This window comes from Jaculus jaculus, chromosome 1 (assembly GCF_020740685.1).
Source record: "Jaculus jaculus isolate mJacJac1 chromosome 1, mJacJac1.mat.Y.cur, whole genome shotgun sequence".
Lineage (NCBI taxonomy): Eukaryota > Metazoa > Chordata > Mammalia > Rodentia > Dipodidae > Jaculus > Jaculus jaculus.
Window position 1 is genome coordinate 160,672,677 of NC_059102.1, and position 27,105 is coordinate 160,699,781.

A 27,105-nucleotide genomic window follows, 5' to 3' on the forward strand; every position below is an offset into this window, starting at 1 on the left:
CCAGGGTCTCTAGCCACTGCAAACGAATTCCAGGCACATGTGCCACTTTGTGCATATGGTTTATGTGGGTCCTGGGGAATTTAACCAAGGTCCTTTGGCTTTGCAGGCAAGTGCCTTAACCACTAAGCCATCTCTCCAGCCGTTTTTTAAAATATTTATTTATTTGACAGAGAAAGGAGAGAGAAAAAAATGAATGCGTGTTCCAGGACCTCTTCTCTGTAAATGAACTCCAGATGCATGGGCCACTTTGGTCATCTGGCTTTTGTGGGCCTTGGGGAATCCAATGCCAGCCTGCAGGTTTTGCAAGTAAGCACCTTTAACAGCTGAGTCATCTCTCCAACCCCAAACTGTCTAAAATGAATTCTGGCTCAGTCCCTTCATAGCTGGATAACCTAAAACAAGTTTCTCAATTACAGTATGCCTGTTCCCAAGTCTGTAAAAAAAAAAAAAAAAGAGAATCACAGAGCCCACCTTAAAGAGTTGTTGAGAAGTAAATCAGCAAATAGAGTTTTGCATCATTTAAAGACATGGATATGTTGTGACAAACATACTCTTTTCAGCATCCTTTGAATATCTCAGTGAACACTTACACAAACCTGGATGACATAACCTACTTCATACCCAACCAATGAGGATCAATGCCATGGCATATGTAACCTGTTGTCTGAAATGTCATTAATGCAACACAAGACTAGTTAGTTGTTAACTATACTGTATAGGGAATAAAGTCTGTACATAGTTGTACACATTCTTTGAGTATTTCTCAACCATGGACGGTTGAATTTACAAATGCAACTACCACAAAGAGCAATTATAAGCGTGATTATCCAATCACATGATTTTATGTTTTTTGTTATGTGTTTCTGTGCTGAGAAACAGGGCCTTCAGCTTGCTAGCAACTACTCTTCCACTAAGCCCAATCCCCAATCCCTATTAAATTATATTGGATTGTTCACCCTATTTTTAATTATACATAGAGAGAGAGAGAGAATGTGCATGGAGGGCCTCTTGCCCATGCAAGTGAACTGCAGATACATGAATCACTTTGTGCATGTGGCTCTATGTGGGTACTGGGGAATCAAACCTTGGGCCAATCAGGGTTTGCAAGCAAGCGCCTTACTTGCTGAACCATCTCTTCAGCCCTCCTTTATTTTATTTCCTTCACACACAAAAAGCCACAACATACAACCACATAGACTACATGCTATAGATCCAAAAGCATCTTTCACATAAAAGTTTTGAGGATATTTTTTTTTTTTTTTTTTTTGGTTTTTCAATGTAGGGTCTTGCTCCAGCATGGGCTGACCTCAAATTTACTATGCAGTTTCCAACTCACAGCAGCCCTACCTCTGCCACTTGAATGCATGTGCCATCATGTCCCACTACATAAAAGGTTTTGAATGGCACTCCAGACACAGAAAAGTTCCCAAAGTCTGTAACATATCTCATATATGCAGATAACAGATACTGCTTGTGAGCATACAAAACTTAGAAAACCACTCCTTTAAGAATTAAAGGAGTGCTAGGCATGGTGGCCTTTAGTCCCAGCACTAGACAGGCTGAGATAATAGGATCACTATAATTTGGGTGACAGCCAGAGGCTACAGAGCAAATTGCACATCAGTCTGGGCTAGATTGAGAGACCCTGCCTGGAAACCCCTCCTTTCAAAAAAAAAAAAAAAAAAAAAAAAGTCAAGCATCATTCATGTCAAAAGGTAACCTAGGCAGGTGTGGTGGCACAAATTTTTAATCCCAGCACTTTGGAGGCAGAGGTAGGAGGATGGCTATGAGTTCAAGGCCAGCCTGAGACTACATAGTGAATTCCAGTTCAGCCTGGGCTAGAGTGAGCTCCTACCTTGAAACCCCTCCTCCCCACAAAACAAATGGTAACCTAGTACCAGAGAAGATGGATCAGGGGTAAAGGCACCTGCTAGCAAAGTCTGATGGCCTGGGTTCGAATCCCCAGTACCCACAGATGGACAAAATGGTGCTCTTATCTGGAATTCATGTGCAATGGCTAGAGGCCCTGGCCCACCCATACTCACTTTATTCTCTCTCTATGCAAATTAAAATAAAGAAAAAAGAGTTGGGCATGGTGGCACATGCCTTTAATCCCATCATTTGGGAGGCAGAGGGAGGAGGATCACCATGAGTTTGAGGCCACACTAAGACTACACAGGGAATTCCAGGTCAGCCTGAACTAGAGTGAGACCCTACCTTGAAAAACCTGGGGGGAAAAAAAAAGTAACCTATTATCCTGATCAGACCACTGGCTTGAAATTGCACATATTTCTCCTAAAATGCCACTTTGATCAAATCTCTATTCTACTAAAAAAAAAATAATAATTAATTTTAAAAAATAAACCATAGCCTGGAGTAGTGCTTATTAATTCCAGCACTGGAAAAGCAGAAGGTGTGGCATCTTGTCTCAAAAAGAAATGGGCATTAGCCAGGAGTGATGGTGCATGCCTTTAATCCCAGTAATCATGAGGCAGAGGTAGGAGGATCATAGTGAGTTCAAGGCCACGCTGAGACTACAAAGTGAATTCCAGGTCAGTCTGAGCTAGAGTGAGACCCTACCTTGGAAAACCAAAAAAATAAATAAATAAATAAATAAAACTTACACAGTCTGTCCATTGTCTATACCTGACTTTTAACATTGTTTACAATGTATTCCTGGGGCTGGGAAGATGGTTCAGTGGTTAAAGGCACTTGCTTGCAAAGTCTGCCAGACTAAATTCAATTTCCCAGTATCCAAGTATAGCCACATGCCCTAAGAGGCACATGTGCTTGGAGTTTGTTTGCAGCTGCAAGAAACCCTGTTGCACCTATTCATTTTTCTCTCCCTAGTAATGAATAATTAATTAATTAATTAATTAAGGGTTTTTGTTTGTTTGTTTGTTTGAGGTAGGGTCTCACTCTAGCCCAGGCTGACCTGGAATTCACTATGTAGTCTCTGGGTGGCCTCAACCTCACAGTGATCCTCCCGAGTGCTGGGATTAAAGCTGGGCACCACCATGCCCAGCTCAATTAAGTTTTAAAAATATATTTCTAACATTAACGCTACCAGCAGTGCCTTCTCAAAATATACAATCTACTTTAATCCTATCAATCTAATATCCACAAAATAGGCTTTACAGGCTTCTGACTCCACAGTAATGCTACTATTGTCTTTACCACCTGAAAGGCCACCCTCTTCCCTCCTCCTCTCTACCTACCTGAAGGAAGCCTTCACCACTGTATTTGTCAAAACCATTCGTTTGGTCACTATTTGCTGCCTTTTTTATCTTTAGGGTTTTAAGTTTTTATCAAATACAGAGAGATAAAACCCCCAAGAACCTAAAATTTAAAACAGAAAACAAGGATATGAGTGACATGTATAAATAAAAGGCTTAATATGCACACAAACTGCACGACACAGCTATTTTAATAGAACATGTATAGTTGAGTTCAACCTTCACAAAAAGAATGTGCCAACCTATTTTATACATGGTCAAACACTGACTGCCAAATATTGGTAACTACCGTATTTACAAGTACACAGCTTAATACCTGGTCGTGGTGGCCTTTAATCCCAGCACTTGAGAGACAGAGGTATGAGGATCACCGTGTGATTAAGGCCATCCTGAGACTACATACTGAATTCCAGGTCAGCCTGGGCTAGAGTGAAACCCTGTCTTGAAAAACCGAAGTACACAGCTGTTAGGAAAGAAAACTTAAAAGCAGTTTCAAATTACAAGTTTAAGCCCAGTGTTTAGTACACAGAACTCTAAAAGCAACCTCAACTACACAGTAAGTCACCTTGTCTTAAAAAAAGAAACCTAGGGCTAGGACTGGAGAGAAAACTCAGCAGTTAAGGCACTTGCCTGCAGAGACTGGACACCCGAGTTTGATTCCCTGGTAACCATGTAAAACCAGAAGCACAGTTGGGAGTGGTGGTGCATGCCTTTAATCCTAGCACTTGGGAGGCAGACGCAGGAGGATCACCATGAGTTCGAGGTCAGCCTGGACTAGAGTGAAACCCTAACCCAGAGGGGGGAAAAATAGAAGCACAAAGTGGCACATGCATGCATCTGGAGTCTGTAGTGGCTGGAGGCCCTGGCATACCAATTCTTTCCAGCCAGGTGTGGTAGTATACACCTTTAATCCCAGCACTTGGAAGGCTGAGAAAGGATTGGAGTGAGTTCAAAGCCAGCCTGAGACTAATTCCAAGTCTTCTCTAGCATTCTCAAATCACAGGGAAGAAAAGTGGGAGGTAAGGGATAGGAAAGGTTGAGGTGGGCTCCATGGTAGAATGCTTGCCTGGAATGCATGAGGCCCTGAGTTCCATCTAAGCACTGCAAAAGAGTAATAGAATATAAAACCAAGAATGGTGGTACAGGCTTTTAATCCAAGCATTTGAGAGGAAGAGGTAGGGGGATTACAAGTGATGGAGGACACCCTTAAGATTACATACTGAATTCCAGATCAGCATGGACTAAGGAAAGACCAACCTCAAAAAGAAAGAAAAAAAAAGTAATGAAATTAGAGTTCGAGTGAATTCCAGATAAGCCTGGACTAGAGTGAGACGGTACCACAAAAACCCAAAAATAAATAATAAAAAGTAAATGCAGGGCAGGAGAGATAGCTTAGCAGTTGGTTAAGGTGCTTGCCTACAAAGCCAAAGGACCCAGGTTCGATTCCCCAGAACCCACGTTAAGCCAGAAGCATAAGGTGGTACATGCATCTGTAGTTCCTTTGCAGTGGCTGGAGGCCCTAGCATGCCCATTCTCTCTATCTGCTTCTTTGGCTCTAAAATAAATAATTTTAAAAGAAAAATTGTTTCTGGCTTTTCAAGGTAGGATCTCTCTTTAGCCAAGGATGACCTGGAATTCACTATGTAGTTTCAGGGTGGCCTTCAACTCATGGCAATCCTCCTACCTCTGTTGGAATGGTCTGCACCACCACGCCCAGCTCAATAATAAAGTATTTTTTTAAAATAAAAATAAAAGTAGCCTCAAAAAGAAAAAAAAGACAGGGCTGGAGAGATGGCTTAGTGGTAAAGCGCTTGCCTGTGAAGCCTAAGGACCCCGGTTCGAGGCTCGGTTCCCCAGGTCCCATGTTAGCCAGATGCACAAGGGGGCGCACGCATCTGGAGTTCGTCTGCAGTGGCTGGAAGCCCTGGCGCGCCCATTCTCTCTCTCCCCCTCTATCTGTCTCTCTCTGTGTGTCTGTCACTCTCAAATAAATAAATAAAAAATGAACAAAAAAAAATATTAAAAAAAAAAGAAAAAAAGACATGCACTATAAAGTAACCACCGTAAGAGTGGGTATTGTTTAGTTTTCTGAAAAAAATATATCACAGAAGAGATCAGATGGTGAGGATGGTACAAGACAGGAAACATTAGAAACCAGGCATCTGAGTATAAGGTCTGGTTCCACTGCTTACCAACTTTATAATATTGTATAAAAAAAAGACAAGGTCCTTCCAAGAACTCACACTTTCCTAATAAAAACTGAATTGGGGGGATGGAGAGATGGCTTAGCGGTTAAGCGCTTGCCTGTGAAGCCTAAGGACCCCGGTTCGAGGCTCGATTCCCCAGGACCCACGTTAGCCAGATGCACAAGGGGGTGCACGTGTCTGGAGTCCATTTGCAGTGGCTGGAAGCCCTGGTGCTCCCATTCTCTCTCTCCCTCTATCTGTCTTTCTCTCTGAGTCTGTCGCTCTCAAATAAATAAATGAAAAATGAATAAAAACATATTAAAAAAAAAAACTGAATTGGGGACAAGGAGATAGCTCATTCAGTAAAGAGCTTCAATTCCCCAGTACTGACTTAATGCCAGATGCACAAAGTGGTACATGCATTGGCAGTTCACTTGCAATAACTAGAGTGTGGCCTGGTGTTTTCTCTCTCTAATAATAAAATATTTAAAAAAAAAACATAAAAATAATAAGGCTGGGCATAGTGATCCATGCCTTTAATCCCAGCACTTGAGAGGTGGAGGTAGGAGGATCACTGTGAGGTTGAAGGAACCCTGAGACTACAAAGTAAATTACAGGTCAGCCAAGGCTAGAGACACTACCTCAAAAAACCAAAAAATTTAAGGGAGTATGGTGGCACACAATTTTTAATCCTACCACTTGGGAGGTTTCAGATGGGAGGATTATGGTGAGTTTGAGGTCACCTTGAGACTACATAGTAAATTCCAGGTCAGCCTTTGGTAAAGTGAGACCCTACTTTGAAAAAACAAAAAGTGGAGAATGACTACAGAAGATACCAACATCAACCTCTCATCTTTACGTGAACACACTAATTCATATCCATACCTCCACACATTATGAACACACAGTTTAAAACTACCATCAAGGGGGCTGGAAGGATGGCATAGTGGTTAAAGGCGTTTGCCTACAAAGCCAAAGGACCCAGGTTCAATTCTCCAGGACCCACATTAGCCAGATGCACAAGGGGCACCCGACAGGCATCTGGAGTTCGTGTGTGTGTGTCTCTCTCTCTCTCTCCTCCCTCCCTCCCTCCCCCCTCAAATATATATATGTTTATATTTATATTTATATATGTATGTATGTATAAATAAATCTATCATCAAGCCAAGTGTGGAAATGGTGTGCCTGAAATCCCAGCACATGGAAGGATGAGGCAGAAGAATTACCAGTTCCAAGTACAGCAAGATCCTGTCTGGAAAGAGAGAGAGAGAGAGAAAGAAAGAGGGAGGGAGGGAGGGAGGGAGAGAGGGAGGGGAAGGTTTGAAGGGATGGCTTAGCAGTTAAGGCAATTGCCTGCAAAGCAGTACCCACATTAGCCAGATGTACAAGGAGGCACATGTATCTGGAGTTCATTTGCAATGGCTATAGGCCCTAGCTTGCCCATTCTCTCTCTCTCTCTCTCTCTCCCCTGCTTTCTCTGTCAATTAAATAGATAAAAATTTTAAAAATTAAAAAAGAGCTGGGCATGGTGGCGCACACCTTTAATCCCAGCACTCAGGAAGCAGAGGTAGGAGAACTGCCATGAGTTTGAGGCCACCCTGAGAGTCCATGGTGAATTCCAGGTCAGCCCGGGCTAGAGTGAGACCCTACCTCGAAAAACAAAAACAACAACAAAATATGTGTGTGTGTATACACAATTCTCATTCTCTCTTTCTCTCCCTCTCACTGTCTCAAATAAATAAAAAGAAATCTTTAAAAAAATAAAACAAGCTGGGAGTGGTGGTACACACCTTTAATCCCAGCACTGGGGAGCCAGAGGTAGGAAGATCACTATGAGTTCAAAGCTACCCTCAGACTATATAGCTAATTCCAGGTCAGCCTGGGCCAGAGTGAGATCCTACCTCAAAAAACAAAAAATTAAAATAAAATTTAAAAAAATAAACAGCTGGGCATGGTGGTGTATGCCTTTAATCCCAGCACTTAGGAGGCAGAGGGAGGAGTACTGCTGTGAGTTTGAGGCCACCCTGGAAATAATGAGTGAACTCCAGGTCAAACTGGGCTAGATTGATACCCTACCTCAAAAAAAAGTAATATAAATAAATAAACTTAATTCATTAATTAATTTTAAAAAAAGGGGCAAAGCTGGGCATGGTGACGTACCCCTTTAATCCCAGCACTTAGGAGGCAGAGGTAGGAGGATCGTGGTGAGTTCAAGGCCATCATGAGACTCCATAGTGAATTCCAGATCAGCCTGGGCTAGAGCAAGACGCTACCTTGGGAAAAAAAAAAGCCGGGCGTGGTGACGCAAGCCTTTAATCCCAGCACTCGGGAGGCAGAGGTAGGAGGATTGCCATGAGTTAGAGGCCACCCTGAGACTCCATAGTGAATTCAAGGTCAGCCTGGGCTAGAGTGAGACCCTATCTCGGGAAAAAAAAAGAAAAAAAAGTGGGGGGGGTTATTAAATTTTAACCTGTGCTACTGTGAATGCACAATGCACAAAATTCAAATACTGGGTTGGATAAATGGCTAAGCAGTTAAAGGCACTTGCTTGCAAAGCCTGATGACCCAGATTTAATTCCCCAATACCTATGTAAAAAGCCAAATGCAAAGTGGTGCATGGGCTTGTAGTTTGTTTTCACTGGCAAAAGGCCCTGACATGCCCATTCATTCTCATTCTCTCACTCTGCTTGTAAATACATACATATGTATTTTTTAAATTATAAGGAGGGCTGGAGAGGTTGCCTAGTGGTTAGGGCACTTGCCTGCAAAGCCGAAGGAGCCAGATTCAATTCCCTAAAGTGATACATGAATCTGAAGTTCATTTGCAGTGGCTAGAGGCTTTGGTGTGCCGCCCATCGTCTATCTGCCTCTTTTTATTTTATTTTATTTTTTGTTTTGTTTTTTGAGGTAGGGTCTCACTCTAGCCCAGGCTGACCTGGAACTCACTATGTAGTCTCAATGTGGCCTTGAACTCATGGTGATCCTCCTACCTCTGCCTCCCCAGTGTTGGGATTTAAAGGCATGTGCAACTATGCCAGGCTATCTGCCTCTTTTTTTCTCTCTCTCTCTCCCCCTCCCTCAAATAAATAAATAAAAATTAAAATAAAAAAAATACAAGTATTAATCCAGCTGTGGTGGTGTATACCTTTAATCCCAGCACTGGGGAGGCAGAGGTAGGATCACCATGAGTTTTAGGCTAGCCTGAGACTACATAGTGAATTTCCAGTCAGTCTGGGCTAGAGTGAGACTCTACCTTGAAAAACTTAAAAGAAAAATTCAAGTATTAGCCCAACATGGTGGCGCATAACTTTAATCCCAGGGAGGCAGAGTAAAAGGACAGCTACAGCAAGACCCTATCTGGAAAAAAAAAAAAAAAAAAAAAAAGCAGGGAGGGAGGGACTAGAGAGATGGCTTAGAAGTTAAAGCACTTGCTGGCAAACCAAAGAACCCAGTTCAATTCCCCAGGACCCACATATAGCCAGATGCACAAAGTAGCACATGCACCTGGAGTTTGTTCGATTCCCTGTACCCACATAAAGCCAGATGCAAAAGGTAACACATGCATCTGGAGTTCATTTGCAGTGGCTAAAGGCCCTGATGTGCCCAATTAGATAAAAAGGCTGGGCGTGGTGGCACATGCCTTTAATCCCAGCAACTGGGGAGGCAGAGCTGTAGGAGGATCACTGTGAGTTTGAGGCCACCCTGAGACTCCACAGTGAATTCCAGGTCAGCCTGGGCTACAGTGAGACCTTACCTTGAAAAAACAAAACCAAAAACAAACAAAAAAAGCTGAAGATTATCGTACTGCAGAGTATAGAAAACAAACACAGAAGGCTAGAGAGATGGCTTAGCGGTTAAGGTGTTTGCCTACAAAGCCAAAGGACCCTGGCTCATTCCCCAGGACCCACATAAGCCAGATGCACAAGAGGACACATGCATCTGGAGTTTGCAGTAGCTGGAAGCCCTGACACAGACATTCTCTCAAATAAATAAACAAACCATATTAGAAACAAACAAACACAGGGCCTGTGGAGATGAGTCAGTGGTTAAAGACACATGCTGACAAGACCTGATGCCTGGGCTCAATTCCCCAATATCCATGTAAAGCCAGATGCACAAAGTGGCACATGCATCTGCAGTTTGTTTACAGAGAGGGTCTGGTTTGCTCATTTTCTCTCCTCTCTCTCTCAAACTAATAAATTATCTTAGCCAGAGAGGACCCTGGTGGCTCCAAAATATTAAAGGATATTACTAAGGCTTTTTTAAGTTACCCACCAGAACTAGATAGTAGGATAACACTGAAGACTTCACATGCTTGGGCTACAGGTCACTGGAAGCCTCTTTCTTGCTGATCAGCTGTCAAGATGTTGGAAAGAGCTATACAATACATATCCTCTGGATTTGTTGTTGCTTTTATTGAGATAAGGCCTCACTTTAGCCCACAATGACCTGAAACTTGCTTAGTCTGAGGCTGGCCTCAAACTCACAGCGATCCCTCTACCTCTGCCTCCCAAGTGCTAGAATTAAAGGTGTGCGCCACCTACTCCCCATCAACCTACTGCCTTTGAGAGAAATCATCAGAGGTCTTAACCAGTAGCAGACCCTGCAAGCTTTATGCCTGGCCAGACAGGCCAAATGTACCAACTGATGCAATGGTGGCCCGTCTGCTTTGGGGGAAACCAACTACTCATTCATTGATAGGATTTGAGAGCTACCCTGTGAAACAATTCATACCTGGAACTGAAAACCTAGCCAAAGCCTATGGCTCAGGAAGTCAAAAGCCCTAGAGAGGGAACTACTACTGTTGTCTGGCTAAATCCACTTATTGTGCCCACCAAACTGTCCTCTAAATATTTGTATTTAGAGCTGGAAGGATGGCTTAGAGGCCTTACCAAGGTTCGATTCCCCAAGACCCACTATAGCCAGATACACAAGGGGGCGCATGCATATGAAGTTCATTCGTAGTAGCTGGAGGCCCTGGTGCACCCATTCTCTCTCTTCCCCCTCCCTCTTTCTCTATCAAATAAATACTTGTGTTTATATGTCTGTCTCTCTCTCTATATATATATAGATAGGTAGGTAGATAGACACACACACACACACACACACATATATCTTTATAGTTTTTCTAAGTAGTATTTCGCTCTAGTCCAGGCTGACATGGAATTCACTATGTAGCCTCAGGGTAGCCTCGAACTCACGGCAATCCTCCTATCTCTGCATTCTAAGTGCTGGAATTAAAGGTGTGCACCACCACACCTGGCATATGTCCATATATTAATGCTACTCTTACTTTTGGTTAGAGAAGCTTTTCTTGTACTTGCTTCAGCAGCACCGATACTAAAATTGTAATAAAAAGCTTCTCTTAGCCGGGCGTGGTGGTGCACGTCTTTAATCCCAGCACTCGGGAGGCAGAGGTCAGAGGATCGCCATGAGTTCCAGGCCACCCTGAAACTCCATAGTGAATTCCAGGTCAGTCTGGACTAAAGACCCTACCTTGAAAAAAAAGCTCTTTTCAGATGGCAGTGACCATTTGGGTGACTCAAAAATGACCAAAGTGCTGAGAAGAAATGACAGTGGAGTGTTTACCACCAACTGATACATCTGTATCATACTCTTCAAGGAATCACTGCAGAAAAGGTAGCAGAAAGAATGCAAGAGCCGGGCTGGAGAGATGGCTTATCAATTAAGACACTTGCCTGCAAAGCCAAAGGACCCAGGTTCCATTTCCCAGGACCCACATTAGCCAGATGCACAAGGGGGTGCATGCGTCTGGAGCTCATTTGCAGTGGCTGGAGGGCCTGGTACCCATTCTCCCCAAACCCCCACCATCTTTCTGTATTAAATAAATAAGTAAATAAAAATAAAAGAGTGTAAGAGCCAGAAGAAGGGGAAGACTGCTTATAATGCTATCTTCCAGACACAAAGTGGCCTTGATATTCATGATTTCACTATAGCTGGCACTACCTAAACAAGACCTGCATAATAGGAGGAAAATATAATGACATCAAAATAGAAGGCAGTTTAGTTGGAAAGAAGGGATTCAGTGGAATGGAAATTTGGGAGGGGGAAAAGGCATGGTGGGAGGGGATTACATTTATGAAAGCAAGACACTACCTCAAGAAAAAAAAAAATAGAGGTGTGGTGGTGCACACCTTTGATCCCAACACTTGGAGGATGAAATAGGACGATCACTGTGAGAATATGAGTTTGAGGTTAAGGCATTTACTTGCAGATCTTCCATTATAGGTTCTATTTCCCAATATCCACGTAACCCAGACCCACAAAGTGGTGAAGATGTCTGGAGTTCACTTATAGCCACAAGAGGTCCTGGTGCACACATTCTCTTTTCCCGTGCGCAACAAAGAAAAATGAAACAAACACGCAAAACAAAAACAGGCACATGGGCTGGAGAGATGGCTTAGTGGTTAAGGTACTTGCCTGCAAAGACAAAAGACTCAGGTTCAATTCCCCAGGACCCACATAAGCCAGATGCACAAGGTGGAACACGCATCTAGAGTTTGTTCACAGTGGCTGAATGCCCTGATGTGTCCTTTCTCTCCCTCGCTCTGCCTGTATCTCTCTCAAATAAATAAAAATTAAAAGGGGGAGGGTTGGAGGGATATTTTAACAGTTAAGGCATTTGTCTGCAAAGCCAAAGGACCCAGGGTTCGATTCCCCAGGACCCATGTAAGCCAGATGCACAAGATGGACTATGCATCTGGAATTCTTCTGCAGTAGCTAGAGGCCCTGGTTCAATCAGTCTCATTCTCTCTGTCTCTCTCTTAAAAAAATAAAAAAAAGGGAAGCAAAGATGGAGGCAGACTTGGTAACAAAAAAAAAAGATTATGGCAGCCAGGCATGGTGGCACATGCCTTTAATCCCAGCACTTGGGAGACAGATGTAGAAGGATCGCTGTGAATTCAAGGCTACCCTGAGACTCTAGTAAATTCCAGTTCAGCCTGGGCTAGAAATATATGGTATTGTATATATGTAAATAGAACAACAGATGACTGGTGGTGGAAAGGCCTAAGGGAGGTCAGGGGAAGAGACTGAGCAAAGGAAAGCGTGGCAGGGTGGAAGGTAGGGATAATAAAATCTGAGAGGGGGGCTGGAGAGATAGTTTAGCGGTTAAGCGCTTGCCTGTGAAGCCTAAGGACCGGGTTTCGAGGCTCGATTCCCCAGGACCCACGTTAGCCAGATGCACAAGGGGGCGCACGTGCCTGGAGTTCGTTTGCAGTGGCTGGAGGCCCTGGCGCGCCCATTCTCTCCCTCCCCCCACCATCTGCCTGTTTTTCTGTCTGTTGCTCTCCAATAACTAAATAAAAATGTGTGTGAGACAGAAAATACTTAGTAGCAGAGGCCAGTAAGTTAAAAAGGAGATATAAAGTGAAAAGAAAGGAAGGGAGGAGGGTACTTAATAGGTTGATATTGTATATATGTAAGTAGAATGATTGAGTTGGGGAGGTAATATGATGGAGAATGGAATTTCAAAGGGCAAAGTGTTGGGGGGGGAGGGAATTACCATGGGATATTTTTTATAATCATGGAAAATGTTAATAAAAATTAAAAAAAAAATAAAGTTAAATGAAAGCATTGCAAAAAAATAAATAAATGAAAAAAAATTTTTTTAAATCTAAGAGGGTATAAAGTTATATGGGAACCTACTTTTTTGGACAATGGCACATCTAGAAGCCATATATTATTACCAGAAAATTTTCAGGGCCAGTAAGTTGTTGGCCAAGGAGGGCCCTGATGCCCACAAAACATTACAGGCCATTGCCAAGGCTCTTGGTTTCCCACTAGGAATAGATGGTAAGACCCTTCTGCTGAAGACTCCACATACTTGGGCTGTAAGGTCACTGAGATATCTTGCTGGAGCTGAGATGAAAAACCTCCTGTGTAGACCAACTGATAGAAAAGCTGGAAAAAGCTATGTTACGTATGAGCAATCCATGGGAGAAAGATAAGTCATCAGTGTCGATAATCAACAGTGAACACTGAAAACCTTAAGTTTGATCGGTGAGGCCAAATGAGCCAACAGGTGCAATAGTGGCATGTCTGCTATGAGGGAAACCAACCGCTCTCTAATTGGACTAGAGGCTCGCTCTATGGGAGCAAATACATGCCTGACACTGAAAACCTATGACAGGGGAAGTCATGAGCCCTAAGGGTGTAATGCCTGCTGGTGTCTAGCTAAATACATATATTATGCTCACCAAACTGCCCAGAAAGAAATTTTATTTCTTTTCTTTCAAGTTTAATACTTTATTTTTATTTATTTGAGGGGGGAGAGGGAGAGAATGAGCACACCAGGGCCTCTCAGAAAGTACTTTTCTTAATGTTCATACCTATGTATTTTTAAAAATATTTTTATTTTTATTTATTTATTTGAGAGACAGAATGGGCATGCCCGGGCCTCCAGCCACTGCAAACGAACTCCAGACACATACACCCCTTGAACATCTGGCTTACGTGGGTCCTGGCGAATGGAACCTGGTCCTTTGGCTTTGCAGGCAAGCGCCTTAACCACTATGCCATCTCTCCAGCCCTGTACAGTAACTTTTAATTATTTCTTTCTATTAAGTAGAATGTTTGTGTGAACACACCATGTGATGGTAATATCATTTCCCTCCTCCCTGCCCCCACTCTACTGAGGGCCCTCCCCATTGGAATTGCTGGTATTCACCATGGGGTTGTGGGTTATGAGTTGTGAGAACAGCTGTAAGTCATTGTGTGTAGAAAAGGGAGGGGAGCAATGCCCATCCTGTGGCTCTTACAATCTTTCTGCCTCCTCTCCACAAAAATACATGAGCTTTGGTGAGTATATTTTAAATCAGCTTTAGTGTTGAGCTCTTAACAGATTTCTTTTCTTTCTTTCTGTTTGAGGTAAGCCCAACAGACTGGCCTTTTTTTTTTTTTAATGAAAAAATAAGGGATAGAGAGAGAGAGAATTGGTGCAACAGGGTCTCCAGCCACTATAATCGAACTTGCGTGTGGGAGGCCCTGGCACAACCATTCTCCCTCTATCACTTTCTCTCTGTGTCTCTGCCTCTCTCAAATAAAAAAAAAAAAAATGTATATATATGAAGCAAACCACTACCAAAACCAGTCTTAGCATCTTTGCTGACAGGCACATCCCCTTTCTGTATTATGTCTTCAGAATACTGGCTGGCTTCAAAAGCTCACCTTGCCAAATACCTGACCTTGGACTTATCCTCTCACCTGCCAGGCCTCATGTTCCCCATTCAGGAAAATAATGTGAATCCAGAGTGTAGTATGCTACAAAGCCTACTAGAGACTTTTTCTTTTTTTGAGGTAGGGTCTCACTCCAGCCCAGGTTGACCTGGAATTTACTATGTAGTCTCCAACTCAAACTCATGGCAACCCTTCTATCTCTGTTTCCTGAGTGCTGGGATTAAAGCCATATGCCACCATGCCTTGCTAAACATGCACAAGAGACTCTTACTTTGGGTGAACTCTTATTTTGGTCGATACATCAGGAGTTTGGAGCAGTGCTTCCCAGTTTCCACCAGCACTGCCCTGCATAGGTCCTTAGGCATTGTACGCAAGTGTCTTAACTGCTAATCCATCTCTCCAGCACTTCTCTCCACACACACACACACACACACACACACACACACACACACATTTTTTTTTTTGTTTGTTTGTTTTTGTTTTTTAAGGTAGGGTCTCACTCTGGCTCAGGCTGACCTGGAATTCACTATGGAGTCTCAGGGTGGCCTCAAACTCACAGCGTTCCTCATACCTCTGCCTCCCAAGTGCTGGGATTAAAGGTGTGCACCACCACGCCCGGCCTTTCCATACCTATATATTAATGCTGCTCTCACTTCAAGTTAGAGAAGCTTCTCCTTTCTGATGACAGTGACCTATGGAATGACTCAAAAAACATTTTAGCACTGAGAAGAAGTAACAGAGTGCTCAGCACCGAAACATCTCTATCACACCTCCCAAGGCTCAGGGTCCATTGCAGAAGAAGTGGTGAGAAGAATGTAAGAGCTAAAGGAAGGAAAGGACTATAATTATGGAAGTTGTCAATAATAAAAAATAAAAAATAATAGACAGGTGTGGTGGCATACACCTTTCATTCCAGCACTCAGAAGACAGAGGTAGGAGGATCGCCTAGAGTTACAGGCCACCCTGAGACTACACAGTGAATTACGGGTCAGCTTGAGCTACAGACCCTAACTTAGAAAACCAAAATAATAATATTATTAATAATAATATGGGTGGGCTGGAGAAATTTTTAGTGGCTAAAGGCACTTTCTTGCAAAGCCTACCAGCCTGAGTTCAATTCCTCAGTACCTACTTAGACCCAGATGCACAAAGTTGAGCATGTACTGGATGCTCATTTGCAGTGGCAAGAAGTCCTAGCAAGCCTATACTTTCTTTCTCTCTCTAATAAATACACATAAAGAATTCTAAGTTGGGTGTGGTGACGTACACCTTAAATCTCAGCACTAGGGAGGCAGAGGTAGGAGGATCACTGTGAGTTCAAAGTCACCCTGAGACTACATAGTGAATTACAGGTCAGCTGCACTAGAGTGAAACTCTACCTCAAAAAAAAAAAAAAAAAAGAAAAAGAGAATTAAAATCTAACAGATACACCGGGCATGGTGGCGCACGCCTTTAATCCCAGCACTTGGGAGGCAGACGTAGGAGGATCACCGAGAGTTAGAGGTCACCCTGAGACTACATAGTGAATTCCAGATCAGCCTGAGCCAGAGTGAGACCCTACCTCAAAAAAAAAAAAAAAAATTCTAACAGATAGATTGTGTGCACAACACAATCCCCAAAGAAAGACAGGGGCCTAGAAATGGCTTAGCGGTTAAGGCACTTGCCTACAAAGCCTAACAACCCAGGTTCAAATCCCCAGTAACCATCTAAAGCCAGATGCAAAAAGTGATGCCAGGCTGGAGAGATGGCTTAGCAGTCACAGTGTTTGCCTACAAAGCCAAAGGATCTGGTTCGATTCTCCAGGTCCCACATAAACCAGATGCACAAGGGGGAACATGCATTTGGAGTTCTTCTGCAGAGGCTGGATGCCCAGGTGTGCCTATTTTCTTCCTCTGCCTCTTCTCTCTCTCTCTCAAATAAATAAATAAAATATATTTATTTTTTAAAAGGTGATGCTTCCTGGGCATGGTGGTACACGCCTTTAATACCAGCACTTGGGAGGCAGAGGTAGGAGGATCGCCATGAGTTCAAGGCCACCCTGAGACTACACAGTAAATTCCAGATCAGCCTGAGCTACAGTGAGCCCCTACTTTGAAAAACCAACCAACCCCCTCCTCCACAAAAAAGTGATGCCTATATCAGGAGTTCATTTTCAGTGACTACAGGCCCTGGTCAACCATTCTCATTCTCTCTCCACTTGCAAATAAATAATTTTTTTGTTTGTTTGTTTTTGAAGTAGGGTCTCTCTGTAGCCCAGGATGACCTGGAATTCACCTGGGTAGTGTCAGGGTGGCCTCGAACTCACATGGATGGCTCTTTCTACCTCTGCCTCCCAAGTGTGCCACCACACCCATCTTTTAAATAAAATATTTTTAAAAAGAAAGAGAGGGGTAGTGAAAGAGGGAAAGCAAGAACAAAATAAAAGGAAAAAAGGACAAAAAACAATCAGGGTGGCTTATACCTGAAATCTTAGCACTCAGCAAGCTCAAGGTCAGCCTAGGCTACAAAGTGATTTCAGGACAGCCTGGGTTACATTGTGAAAACCTGTCTCACAACAAAAAAGGGCCAGGTATGGTGGTGCACGCCTTTAATCCCAGCACTCGGAAGGCAGAGGTAGAGGACTGCTGTGAGTTCAAGGTCAGCCTGAGACTACATAGTTAATTCCAGGATTGCCTGGGTTACGGCAAGACCCTACTTCAAAAAAAAAAAAAAGAAGGAGGGCTAGAGGGATGGCTTAGCAGTTAAGGTGCTTGCCTACAAAGCATAAAACTCCTATTTAAATCTCCAGGTCCCATGTAAGGCACATGGTGACACAAGAGCACAATGCTACACATGCACAAAAAGGAGCGCATGCATCTGAAATTCTTTCTCAGCTAAAGGCCCTGGTGTGCCCATTCTCTCTCTAAATAAATAAATTAATTAAAAAAATTTTTTTTAAAAAAGGAAAAATCTAGAAGGAGCCTTGTCTCAAAAGGTGAGAATCGGGCTAGAGAGATGGCTTAGTGGTTAAGCGCTTGCCTGTGAAGCCTAAGGACCCCGGTTCGAGGCTCGGTTCCCCAGGTCCCACGTTAGCCAGATGCACAAGGAGGCGCACGCGTCTGGAGTTCGTTTGCAGAGGCTGGAAGCCCTGGCGCGCCCATTCTCTCTCTCTCCCTCTATCTGTCTTTCTCTCTGTGTCTGTCGCTCTCAAATAAATAAATAAAAAATTAAGAACAAAGGAGTTCTTTTTAAAAAAAAAAAAAAAAGGTGAGAATCATGGTGGTGCATGTCTTTAATCCCAGCACTTGGGAGGGAGAAGTAGAAAGATCACAGTGAGTTTGAGGCCACCCTGAGACTATATAGTGAATTCCAGATCACCCTGGGCTAAAGTGAACCCCTATCTCAGGGAAAAATAAATAAATAAAATAAAAACTGAGAATCATCATGGGCAGGAGATGGCTTAGTGGTTAAGGTGCTTGCATGGGAAGAATGAGGATCCACATTGGATTCCCCAGTATCCATGTAAGTCAGATGCACAAGGTAGTGCAAGTGTCTGAAATTCATTTGCAGTGGTTGGAGTCCCTGGTGCACCCATTCTTTCTATCTGCCTCTTTCTTTCTCTCCCTCTCTCTCCAATAAATAAATAAAAATATATTTTAGCCAGGCATAGTGACGCATACCTTTAACCCCAACACTCGGGAAGTAGAGGTCACCCTCAAATGAAATAGTGAATTCCAGGTCAGCCAAGGCTATGGTGAAACCCTACCTTGAAAAACCAAAATAAATAAATCAATAAATAAATAGCCAGGCGTGGTGGCGCACACCTTTCCCAACATTTCAGAGACAGAATAGGAGGACTGCCATGAGTTCAAGGCTACCTTGAGACTACATAGTGAATTCCAGGTCAGCCTGGGCTAGAGTGAGAACCTACCTTGAACCCACTCCTTAAAAAATTAGTAAGTAAATAATTTTCTAAGTGAGAATCATCAGAAAATGAATCTTCCAAACTCACTCTAAAACAGAAGCAAATAAGACCACCACAAACTCTTTAGTCATCTTTTAAAAAATATTTTTAAGCCGAGTGTGATGGCAGACACCTTTAATCCCAGCAGTTGGGAGGCAGAGGATTATTTGCGTTCTTAGGCCAGAGACTAATTTCAGGTCAGTCTAGGCTACAGCAAGACCCTACCTTGAAAAACCAAAAAACAAACCATATATATATATGTATGTATGTATGTATGTATGTATGTATGTATGTGTGTATGTATATGTGTATATATATATATTTGCCATTGTGCAGGTGTCTGCATGTAAACACCAGACATCACTTTTTTGTCCAGCATCATATATTTGTTGGGAAATTGAAAGGATGAGTGTTTGGGAATTGACGTGGCAGTCTTTATTTATAAGCAAGCGCTTTTAACCACTGAACCATCTTCCTAGCACACTTTAGTCACTATTCAGACCTTTTAGTTAAACAAATTTTATATACTACATACAATTCTGTGGCTTTCCTCTTATCCTACTCTACAAACTCAAATCTAAATTTCTGAAATAAATACATGTTGATAATATTAACAAAAAACTGTTTAAGAAAAAAAAGTTTTCCTTTTTTTGGTTTTTCGAGGTAGTGTCTCACTATCCCAGGCTGACCTGGAATTCACTATGTAGTCTTAAGGTAGCCTCAAACTCACAGTGATTCTCCTACCTCTGCCTCCTAAGTGCTGCGATTAAAGGTGTGTGCCACCATGCCCGACTTTTTGTTGTTTTTTTGTTTTGTTTTGTTTTGTTTTTCAAGGTAGGGTTTCATTCCAGTCCAAGCTGAAGTCTCATGGTAGCCTTGAAATCAAGGTGATCCTCCTACCTCTGTCCTCTGTCTCCAGATTAAAGATGTGTGCCACCATGTCCAACTTGAATTTTTTTAAAAAAAGATTTTATTTTTATTTATTTGAGAGAGTGGAAGAGAGAGAGAGAATGGGCATGCCAGGGCCTCTAGCCACTGCAACTGAATTTCAGATGCATGTGCCACCACGTGCATCTGGCTTACGTGGGACCTGGAGAATCAAACGTAGGTCCTTAGGCTTTGCAGACATGCGCCTTAACTGCTAAGCCATCTCTCCAGCCCTCCCCCACCCCAGAGAGGGTTTCACTCTAGTCCAGGCTGACGTGAAATTCACTATGTAGTCTCAGGGTACCTTGAACTCAGTGATCCTCCTACCTCTGCCTCCCAAGTGCTGGGGTTAAAGTCATGTTCCACCACACCTAGCTGAAAAAAAAATTTCAAACACCAGTAGGAAAATCATAAAGCAGGAACTAAAAGTGAAACAAGAATTGAAATTATTCATATGCATATATAAACTAATCCCAAATTGGAGTTATTTGCAGTAGCTAGAGGTCCTATGGCACCCTTTCCTCCTTCCTTCCCTCCCTCCCTCTTTGCTTGCAAATAAATTTCAAAATATCATTTCATATCCCATACATTTCTTCCAAATACAGAACTTTATCAGCATCCAGTATTCTGTCCTCAATTGATCCTCAATAATCCTCCAAATATGCCAGTGTTAAACTTACTACAACATACCAACATAGTAAAATAACCAGTGTTAATTTATTTAAAAATAACCCATAACACATTAATGCCCCAGCTAAAAAATTGCAAATACTAAATAACCAAATATTAAATGATCCTTTAAAATTACGTAGAACTGTTCTTTTTCTGTCCCTAAAATTTATATTCTAACTTATTTGATTAAAGATTTATTCCTGGGCTAGAGAGAGAGGTCAGTGTTTAAAGGTGCTCATTGGCAAAGCCTAAGTACCTGAATTTTCAAGTGGAGAGATGGCTTAGTGATTAAGGCATTTGCCTGCAAAGCCAAAGGACCCAAGTTCCATTCCCCAGGACCCAAATAAGCCAGAAGCACAAGGGGGCACATGTGTCTGGAGTTCATTTGCAGTGGCTGGAGGCCCTGGCACACCCATTCTCTCTCCCATCCCCTCTCTTTCTCTCATAAATAAATAAATACACACACACACACACACACACACACACACACACACACACACACACATATATATATATATATATAAAAGACCCTGAATTTGATTCCCCAATTCCCATGTAAAACCAGATGCACAAAGTGATGCATGTATCCGGACTCTGTCTGCAACAGCTAAAGAGGCCCTGACGCCCATATTCTCTCTCTCTCTCTCTCTTCTATCTCTCAGCTTGCAAATTAGCCAAAGGGCCTAGGTTCAATTCTCCAGGACCAATGTAAGCCAGATGCACAAGGTCGCACATGTCTTGAGTTTGTTTGCAGCAGCTAGAGGCCCTGACACAACCATTCTCTATATGCCTCTCTGTCTCTGTTTCATTCTCTCTCTCAAATAAATAAATTAAAATTTTTAAGCTTAAAAAAAAAAGAATCTTTGTTTTACTGTAATCCATAATATTAAAAGTTAAGGTTCTATCTCCATTTCCAAGCAGGATGAATTAAGGCTCTAACTCAAAATCCAAATGAGGTATTAATGCCTTCACTCATACCCTCTGGTGTAGACAAAAGCCACCTGAAATGTTTAATGGCACCAAGTTCACAAATGCCAACAAAATAATTGCTTCAAAGGAGTGGGAGCTGAATATACTAACCAATCTCTGGCTGTACCGAATCCTTTCTTCTTCAGGTTCCATCTCTCACTCTTCCAGATGAAAGTGCTGTAAAGAAACCACTCCAGGGCTCTTCCTCTTCCTCCTTAGGAACCAAATTGCAAATGATGTAAGCAAGAATGAAATGTCATTCTCAAACTTATTTTTGCCTTGAGTATTTAAGCTATATGCTAAATTAAACTCTTTGAGAAATCAGGTTGCTCTTCAAGAGTTTGGGACCTTTTAGCTCTTGGGCAAGTGGTTCCATGTCATGTCAACATTAATCGCCACATCATAACTGTCTGAGGTCTAGGCAAAAGGAAATGTTGGTTTCAGTTCCTTAAGGACAGGCCACAGCGCTAATTAACAACAACAACAACAACAACAAAGCCCAAGACTTTCTATCTAGGGTGCCGGCTGTCCAGATGAAGTCCATCCATGCACTGAACTAATCCAGATCCTAACCAAATTAGATCTCACCTCGGTAATCAGAAACTAAGGACAAGATAAAAAGAGGACAAAAAAGAAATACACAAAACAAGATTTACAGGAAAAAAAAAAAAAGGACTCCAAAACAATTCCCCATATCCCTCCAGTAAAGCTGTACACAACCGTCTTCTTTCCCAGACCTACCCGTTCACCCCAATACAAAATATATACAACTCTAAAAACAAATGTGAGAGTTGCAAATAGAAGACAATACTATTTGATCGCTTTGGATAAAGTAATAAATGGAACGACTCGATGTACGGATACGAAGGAAACACGTCCTTTCCTAAAATTAATAAAGACCGCTTGGCTTGACAATTAACTTACAAGACCAAGCACAGGTTTTCATTTTTCTAAATATTCTCATAATGGCTTCCACTGGGAATGCAGGCTGGTTTTTTTTTTTTTTTTACCCCTTTCGTTAACTATATTAAGGCCACGTTAGCAGCATCCTTTCAAAGGACCCGACGACATAGTTTGCCAGAACAGTTCGTGGCACTGTCCTCCGGGAGGAAGCGCTCGCCCGCGGTCGGGAGGGACACTAGGTCTGCACCTCCCGGGCGAGCGAGGGCCGGACAGGGAGAACCGCAAATCTCTCCCGAATCCCATAGTTCACCTCTCCAAAAGAAATAGAAACTTTACATTAAGTGTTCAGATAAAACAGCATACCAAACTTCCCAGGGAGGAGAGAAAGGGGGACTCTCACCGGGGATTTTGCTCTCGAGTTCTTGTCCGAGTGAGAAGTAAAAGATTCCAAAAAAAAAAAAAAAAAGAGGAAAATTTAAATTCCAAACGTCGTCTTCGGTTTTGCGTGGATCAACCCAGTAACCAGACAGGGTCACAGCGACCCGGAAAAGAGGGCTAACAGTTGCTGGATAAAACCTCTTCTGGCTTTGGGGACTCGGCCTCGGCGGCGTCGGGAGAAAGGAGCACGATCCCTCGGTGCTTTCTCCCCGCCGGTGGTCAGCAGCCCGAGCCCGACCCCCGACCAACTCGGCCGCGGGGAGCGCCCTCCTCGATCGCCAGTACCCTAGGCCAAGCCGCCTCCGAAGCTCCGGAGCGACGGCCGATCAGCTGAGACCGGCCGGGCCCAAGAGGCTCTCCGCGCCGCCCGGCCCCCCGGAACGCGGGGCCTTGGCCCCGGGGGGCGGAGAGGGCGGGAGCGGCGCTGTGCGCCGGCTGGGGGCCCGGGCTGCCCTCGCGTCTGCCCCTGAGCCCGGGCTGCGCGCTGTGGGACGATCCCCGGCTATTCCCCAGTCGCAGAGGAAAGACTCCGGGGGATGGGCCCCCTGACGCTGCCCTTCCTCCCGGAGCGCCCCCTGCCCGAGAGACACAGAGCGGCGACAGGCCCAGGAGCTGGGAAGGTGCTCTGCTAACCGTAGCCGCCGACGCCGCTGCCAGAGAGGGGTGTTGTTTCCCTCACACAGGAGGAGCCGCTGAAGCAGCCGCCGCCATTTTGAACCCGTCAGACTCTCACATACACACTGCTCCTCCAACGCGCACTGCGCAGGCGCCGCCTCTACGCCTCCCTCCTCCTCCCCCTCCCAGCCCATGTCTCCTCCCGTCGTCCCTCCACCCCCACCTCCTTCAAGCGCCTTCCTACGCTTTCTTACCGCTCTCCTGGGTGTACGTGAACGCGCACGCGTCACTCCCCACTAACGCAGACACACACACGCACACGGCCGGCGCGCGCACGCGCGGACGCCGTCGCCCTCGAATCGCCCGCGTCCCGCGACGCCGACGCGACTCGCCAGCCCCGCCTCGCGTCAGTCCGCACGCCCTCCGGCCCTCCCCCGCGCCGGCCACCTTCTAGGTCTCCGACATGGCCGAATGTCTGCGCCTGCGCGCAGGCAGCCGTCCTCCTCCGCGCGCGCCCTCCCCCACACACACACCCTCACACACAGACACACACCCTGACTGACACACACCCTCACACACAGACACTTCGTCTTTGTAACCCCGCCTCTTGCCGGCCAGCTGCGCCCGCCGCCCTCCCCCACCTCTCCGGGGAGGGCGGTGACCCCCGACCCCCACAAAGCACAACACACCCCCCCAAGTAGTGGGGAGCGGTTCCCCTAGCCCTCCAGCAGCCTTCTCGCCCCGTTCACTTGAGTCATACAACGTGAGGGCCCGGCAACCTGACCCTGGCCAGCCATTGCCCGCCTCAACTCAGGGGTCCCCCGGGGTCAGGCCGCTGGCGCGGCACTCGACCCGACTCTGACGCCCAAGACTGGGGCCTGCTCGGGCCCAGGGGTCCCAGTGAAAACGGGCGCATTGCCGCCGACTGCCCTCCCTCACACGCCGGCTGGGTGGGCCAAGGCCCACCTGCCCGCCATCCCGGAGCAGGCCCGGCGCCCCCGCCGCAGGGCCTTTGACCGCCCTTGGCACTTAGGTGTCCAGGGTGCAGCGGCCCGGCTCCCGGCCTCACCCACTCCTCGCCGCTCCGAAGGGGCAGGAAACGGGAGTAGCATGTCTTGTCCTGAGCTCGGCTCCCCCACGGGAGCTCCGAGGCGTTCGACCAGGGCGTCCACAGGTGCCGTGCGCCACACTGGTCTCCACGACGGCCCCGGGGGCGGCGGCGGCCAGCGCGCCCACGGCGGGCCTCTGGCGCCCAGGAGGTGGCCCAGCAAAGCCCCCTGCTCTCGGCCACGCTCAGGTTTCCGCAGCGGCGATGCCCCCGGCGGCCCGGGTGGGACGTGACCCCGCCCCCGGCGAGTCGGGGCGCCCCCCCACCACGCGCAGAGAGATGCGCCGGCTGTCCCCAGCCTCTTCTCCCCGCCCGGGGCTTGCCCTTGCCGTCCCGGGCCGAGGCGTGCGCGGGAGGCCCAGCTGGGAAGATGTCTCCCTCTCGGTGCGCGCAGCTTCGCGCGAGGGTCAGCGACGGGGCAAGCGGCCGCCCGAGCTGCGCCGGCCCTGCCTACGAACGGGTTCCCGCAGCTCTACAGCTGCCCGACGGGGCAGGCAGGCTCCGGACGTCGAAGGAGCAGGGCCGGAGGTAACCGAGCAGTGCCATGCGAGCAGCCGCAACCGCGATCAAGGGCAGTTTCCCCCAGCCAATCTCGTGCTTTGGGGCCCGTTTAAATGGTAAATCCCACAAAGGACGCTGGCTTGGGCGTTACATATTCCAAGTGCTTGAGGTTGACACTTGTGACTTCACTATGCCCTGACCGACTGGTGTTTACACGAATCTTTTTCTCCCTGCCTTAGTTTCCAACTCTTCAAGCTCTTGATTCCTGGGAATCAGGAATGGGACTGGGAGAGGACGGACAAGCATGATGAATCACATGAAGAGCATAAACAGCCTTTTAGGAAGATGTTACTAATGCACAATGGGGGGGGGGGGAGAAACGGTATCTTCTTATTCTATCATGATTTGAACTGGGGTAGAGGCGCTGTTTAAATCTAAGGTGTTATTTAATACAGCTCAGGGTTTTCCTACATGCACACTTGAGAATTTTTACAGACATTCACCACTTTGTTTCACAGCATCCTTAGGAGACAAGGAAAGGAGCTTTGTCTTTAAAAATAATTGACGCCGGGCATGGTGGCTCACGCCTTTAATCCCAGCACTTGGGAGGCAGAGGTAGGAGGGATCGCCATGAGTTTGAGGCCACCCTGAGACTACATAGTGAATTCCAGGGCAGCCTGGGCTAGAGACCGTACCTCGAAAAACAAGCAAAGAAACAAAGTTGGTTATCATCTTGCCTTCCAGTCACTGAGCAGTATCATTCTTCATTCTGATACCAGTAGCTTTCATATTTCTTAGACTTTTCATGGTATTGATACAAAGAAAATAATCTCCAAAAACTTTAAAGCTTTTTTCAATCTTTCAGACTACAGTAAAATATGATCTTAAAACAATAGTCTTCAGATGTGGTGGTGCATGCCTTTAAACCCAGCACTTGGGAGGCAGAGGTAGGAGGATCGCTGTGAGTTCAAAGCTAGCCTGAGATTACATAGTGAATTTCGGGTCACCTGGGCTAGATACAGCAAGACCCTATCTCTCAAAGAACCAAAAAAAAAAAACAAAAAAAACAAAAACAAAAAACAGTGATTTTACCCAGGTGCCAGGTGTGACAAAGCATGCCTCTAATCTCAGTGCTAGGGATTAGAGGCAGAAGTAGGAGGATGGCCATAAATTTGAAGCCAGCCTGAAACTACAGCTCAGGGTTTTGCTGCATGTACAGATAGATAGTCTGGGGCTAGAGTGATAGAGTGAGACCTTACCTTAAAAACCAAAATAATTTCCAGGTCAGCCTGGGCTGAAACAAGACCCTACATCAACCCCCCCCCCAAAAAAAACTAATTTAGCCAGGTGTGGTGACTCATAAAGTAATCCCAGCATTTAGAAAGCTGAGGCAGGAGGATTGCCCTGAGTTCAGGGCCAGCCTAAGGTACAAAATGAGACCAGGTCTCAAGAAAACAAAAGCAGTAATTTTTCACATCCACGTCAGGTGTGACCCCACAATTATCTGGCTCGGAGTAGCTACAAAATAAATAAACAACAACAACAACAATAACAACAAAAACACCAGGCGTAGTGGTGCACACCTTTAATCTCAGCACTCGGGGGAGGCAGAGGTAGGAGGATCGCAGTGAGTTCAAGGCCACCCTGAGACTACATAGTGAATTCCAGGTCAGTCTGGACTAGTGTGAGACCCTACCTCGAAAAACCAAAAAAATTTTTTAAAAATTTGCAAAAGCAAAATTAAAAAAAAAAATTTTTTTTATTTGCTAGCAGACAGAGAGAGAGAGAATGGGCATGACAGGTCCTCCTGCCATTACAAATGAGCACCAGATGCATGCTCCATGTTGTGCATTCAGCTTTATGTGGTTACTAGGGAATCAAAGTAGGCCATTAGGTTTTGCAGGCAAACACCTTAACCGCTGAGCTATCTCTCTAGCCCAAAACAACAAAAATTTGTGTGTGTGTATGTGTGTGTTTGTGTTTGTTTAAGAGAGAAGGAGAAAGAGGCAGATAGAGAATGGGTGCTCAGAGCCTCCAGCCAGTGCAAATGAACACCAAATGCATGTGCTCCCTTGTGCATCTGGCTTACATGGGTCCTGGGGAGTTGAACCTGGGTCCTTTAGCTTTTCAGGCAAATGCCTTAGCCGCTAAGCCATCTCTCCTGCCCAAAATTTGTGGGGTGTTTCTTTCTGTTGTTTTGTTTTGTGGCTGGAGAGATGCCTTAGCGGCTAAGGTGCTTGCCTGAAAAGCCCAAGGACTCCTGTTTGAATCTTCCCAGATCCCAAGTAGCCAGACACAAGTGACCTAAGTACGCAATGTTGTGCATGCCCACAAAGGGATGCACGTGTCTGGTGTTTGTTCACAGGGGCTGTCCCTCTCTCAAAAAAAATTTTTTTTAATTTATTTGCA

The 27,105-nt window shown here is 45.1% G+C and overlaps 1 protein-coding gene across 4 annotated transcripts in view; it reads right to left on the bottom strand.

Moving 5' to 3' along the window:
* The window catches only part of Kdm2a (lysine demethylase 2A), a 126,870-nt gene extending 102,628 nt beyond the window's left edge, over positions 1-24,242 (bottom strand). The window contains exons 1-3 of one of the 4 annotated variants that reach the window (XM_045147762.1): positions 24,157-24,242; positions 22,435-22,455; positions 21,243-21,345 (exon numbers count right to left, since the gene is read on the bottom strand). In XM_045147762.1, coding sequence (XP_045003697.1) covers positions 21,243-21,284 — 42 coding nt within the window. In that variant the 5' untranslated portion in view covers positions 21,285-21,345; positions 22,435-22,455; positions 24,157-24,242. Of the gene's footprint in view, positions 1-21,242; positions 21,346-22,434; positions 22,456-23,105; positions 23,162-23,341; positions 23,366-24,156 lie in introns of those variants that run through there. The other 3 variants (XM_045147753.1, XM_045147776.1, XM_045147766.1) reach the window with 3 other exon arrangements.
* Positions 24,243-27,105: the final 2,863 nt, after the last annotated feature.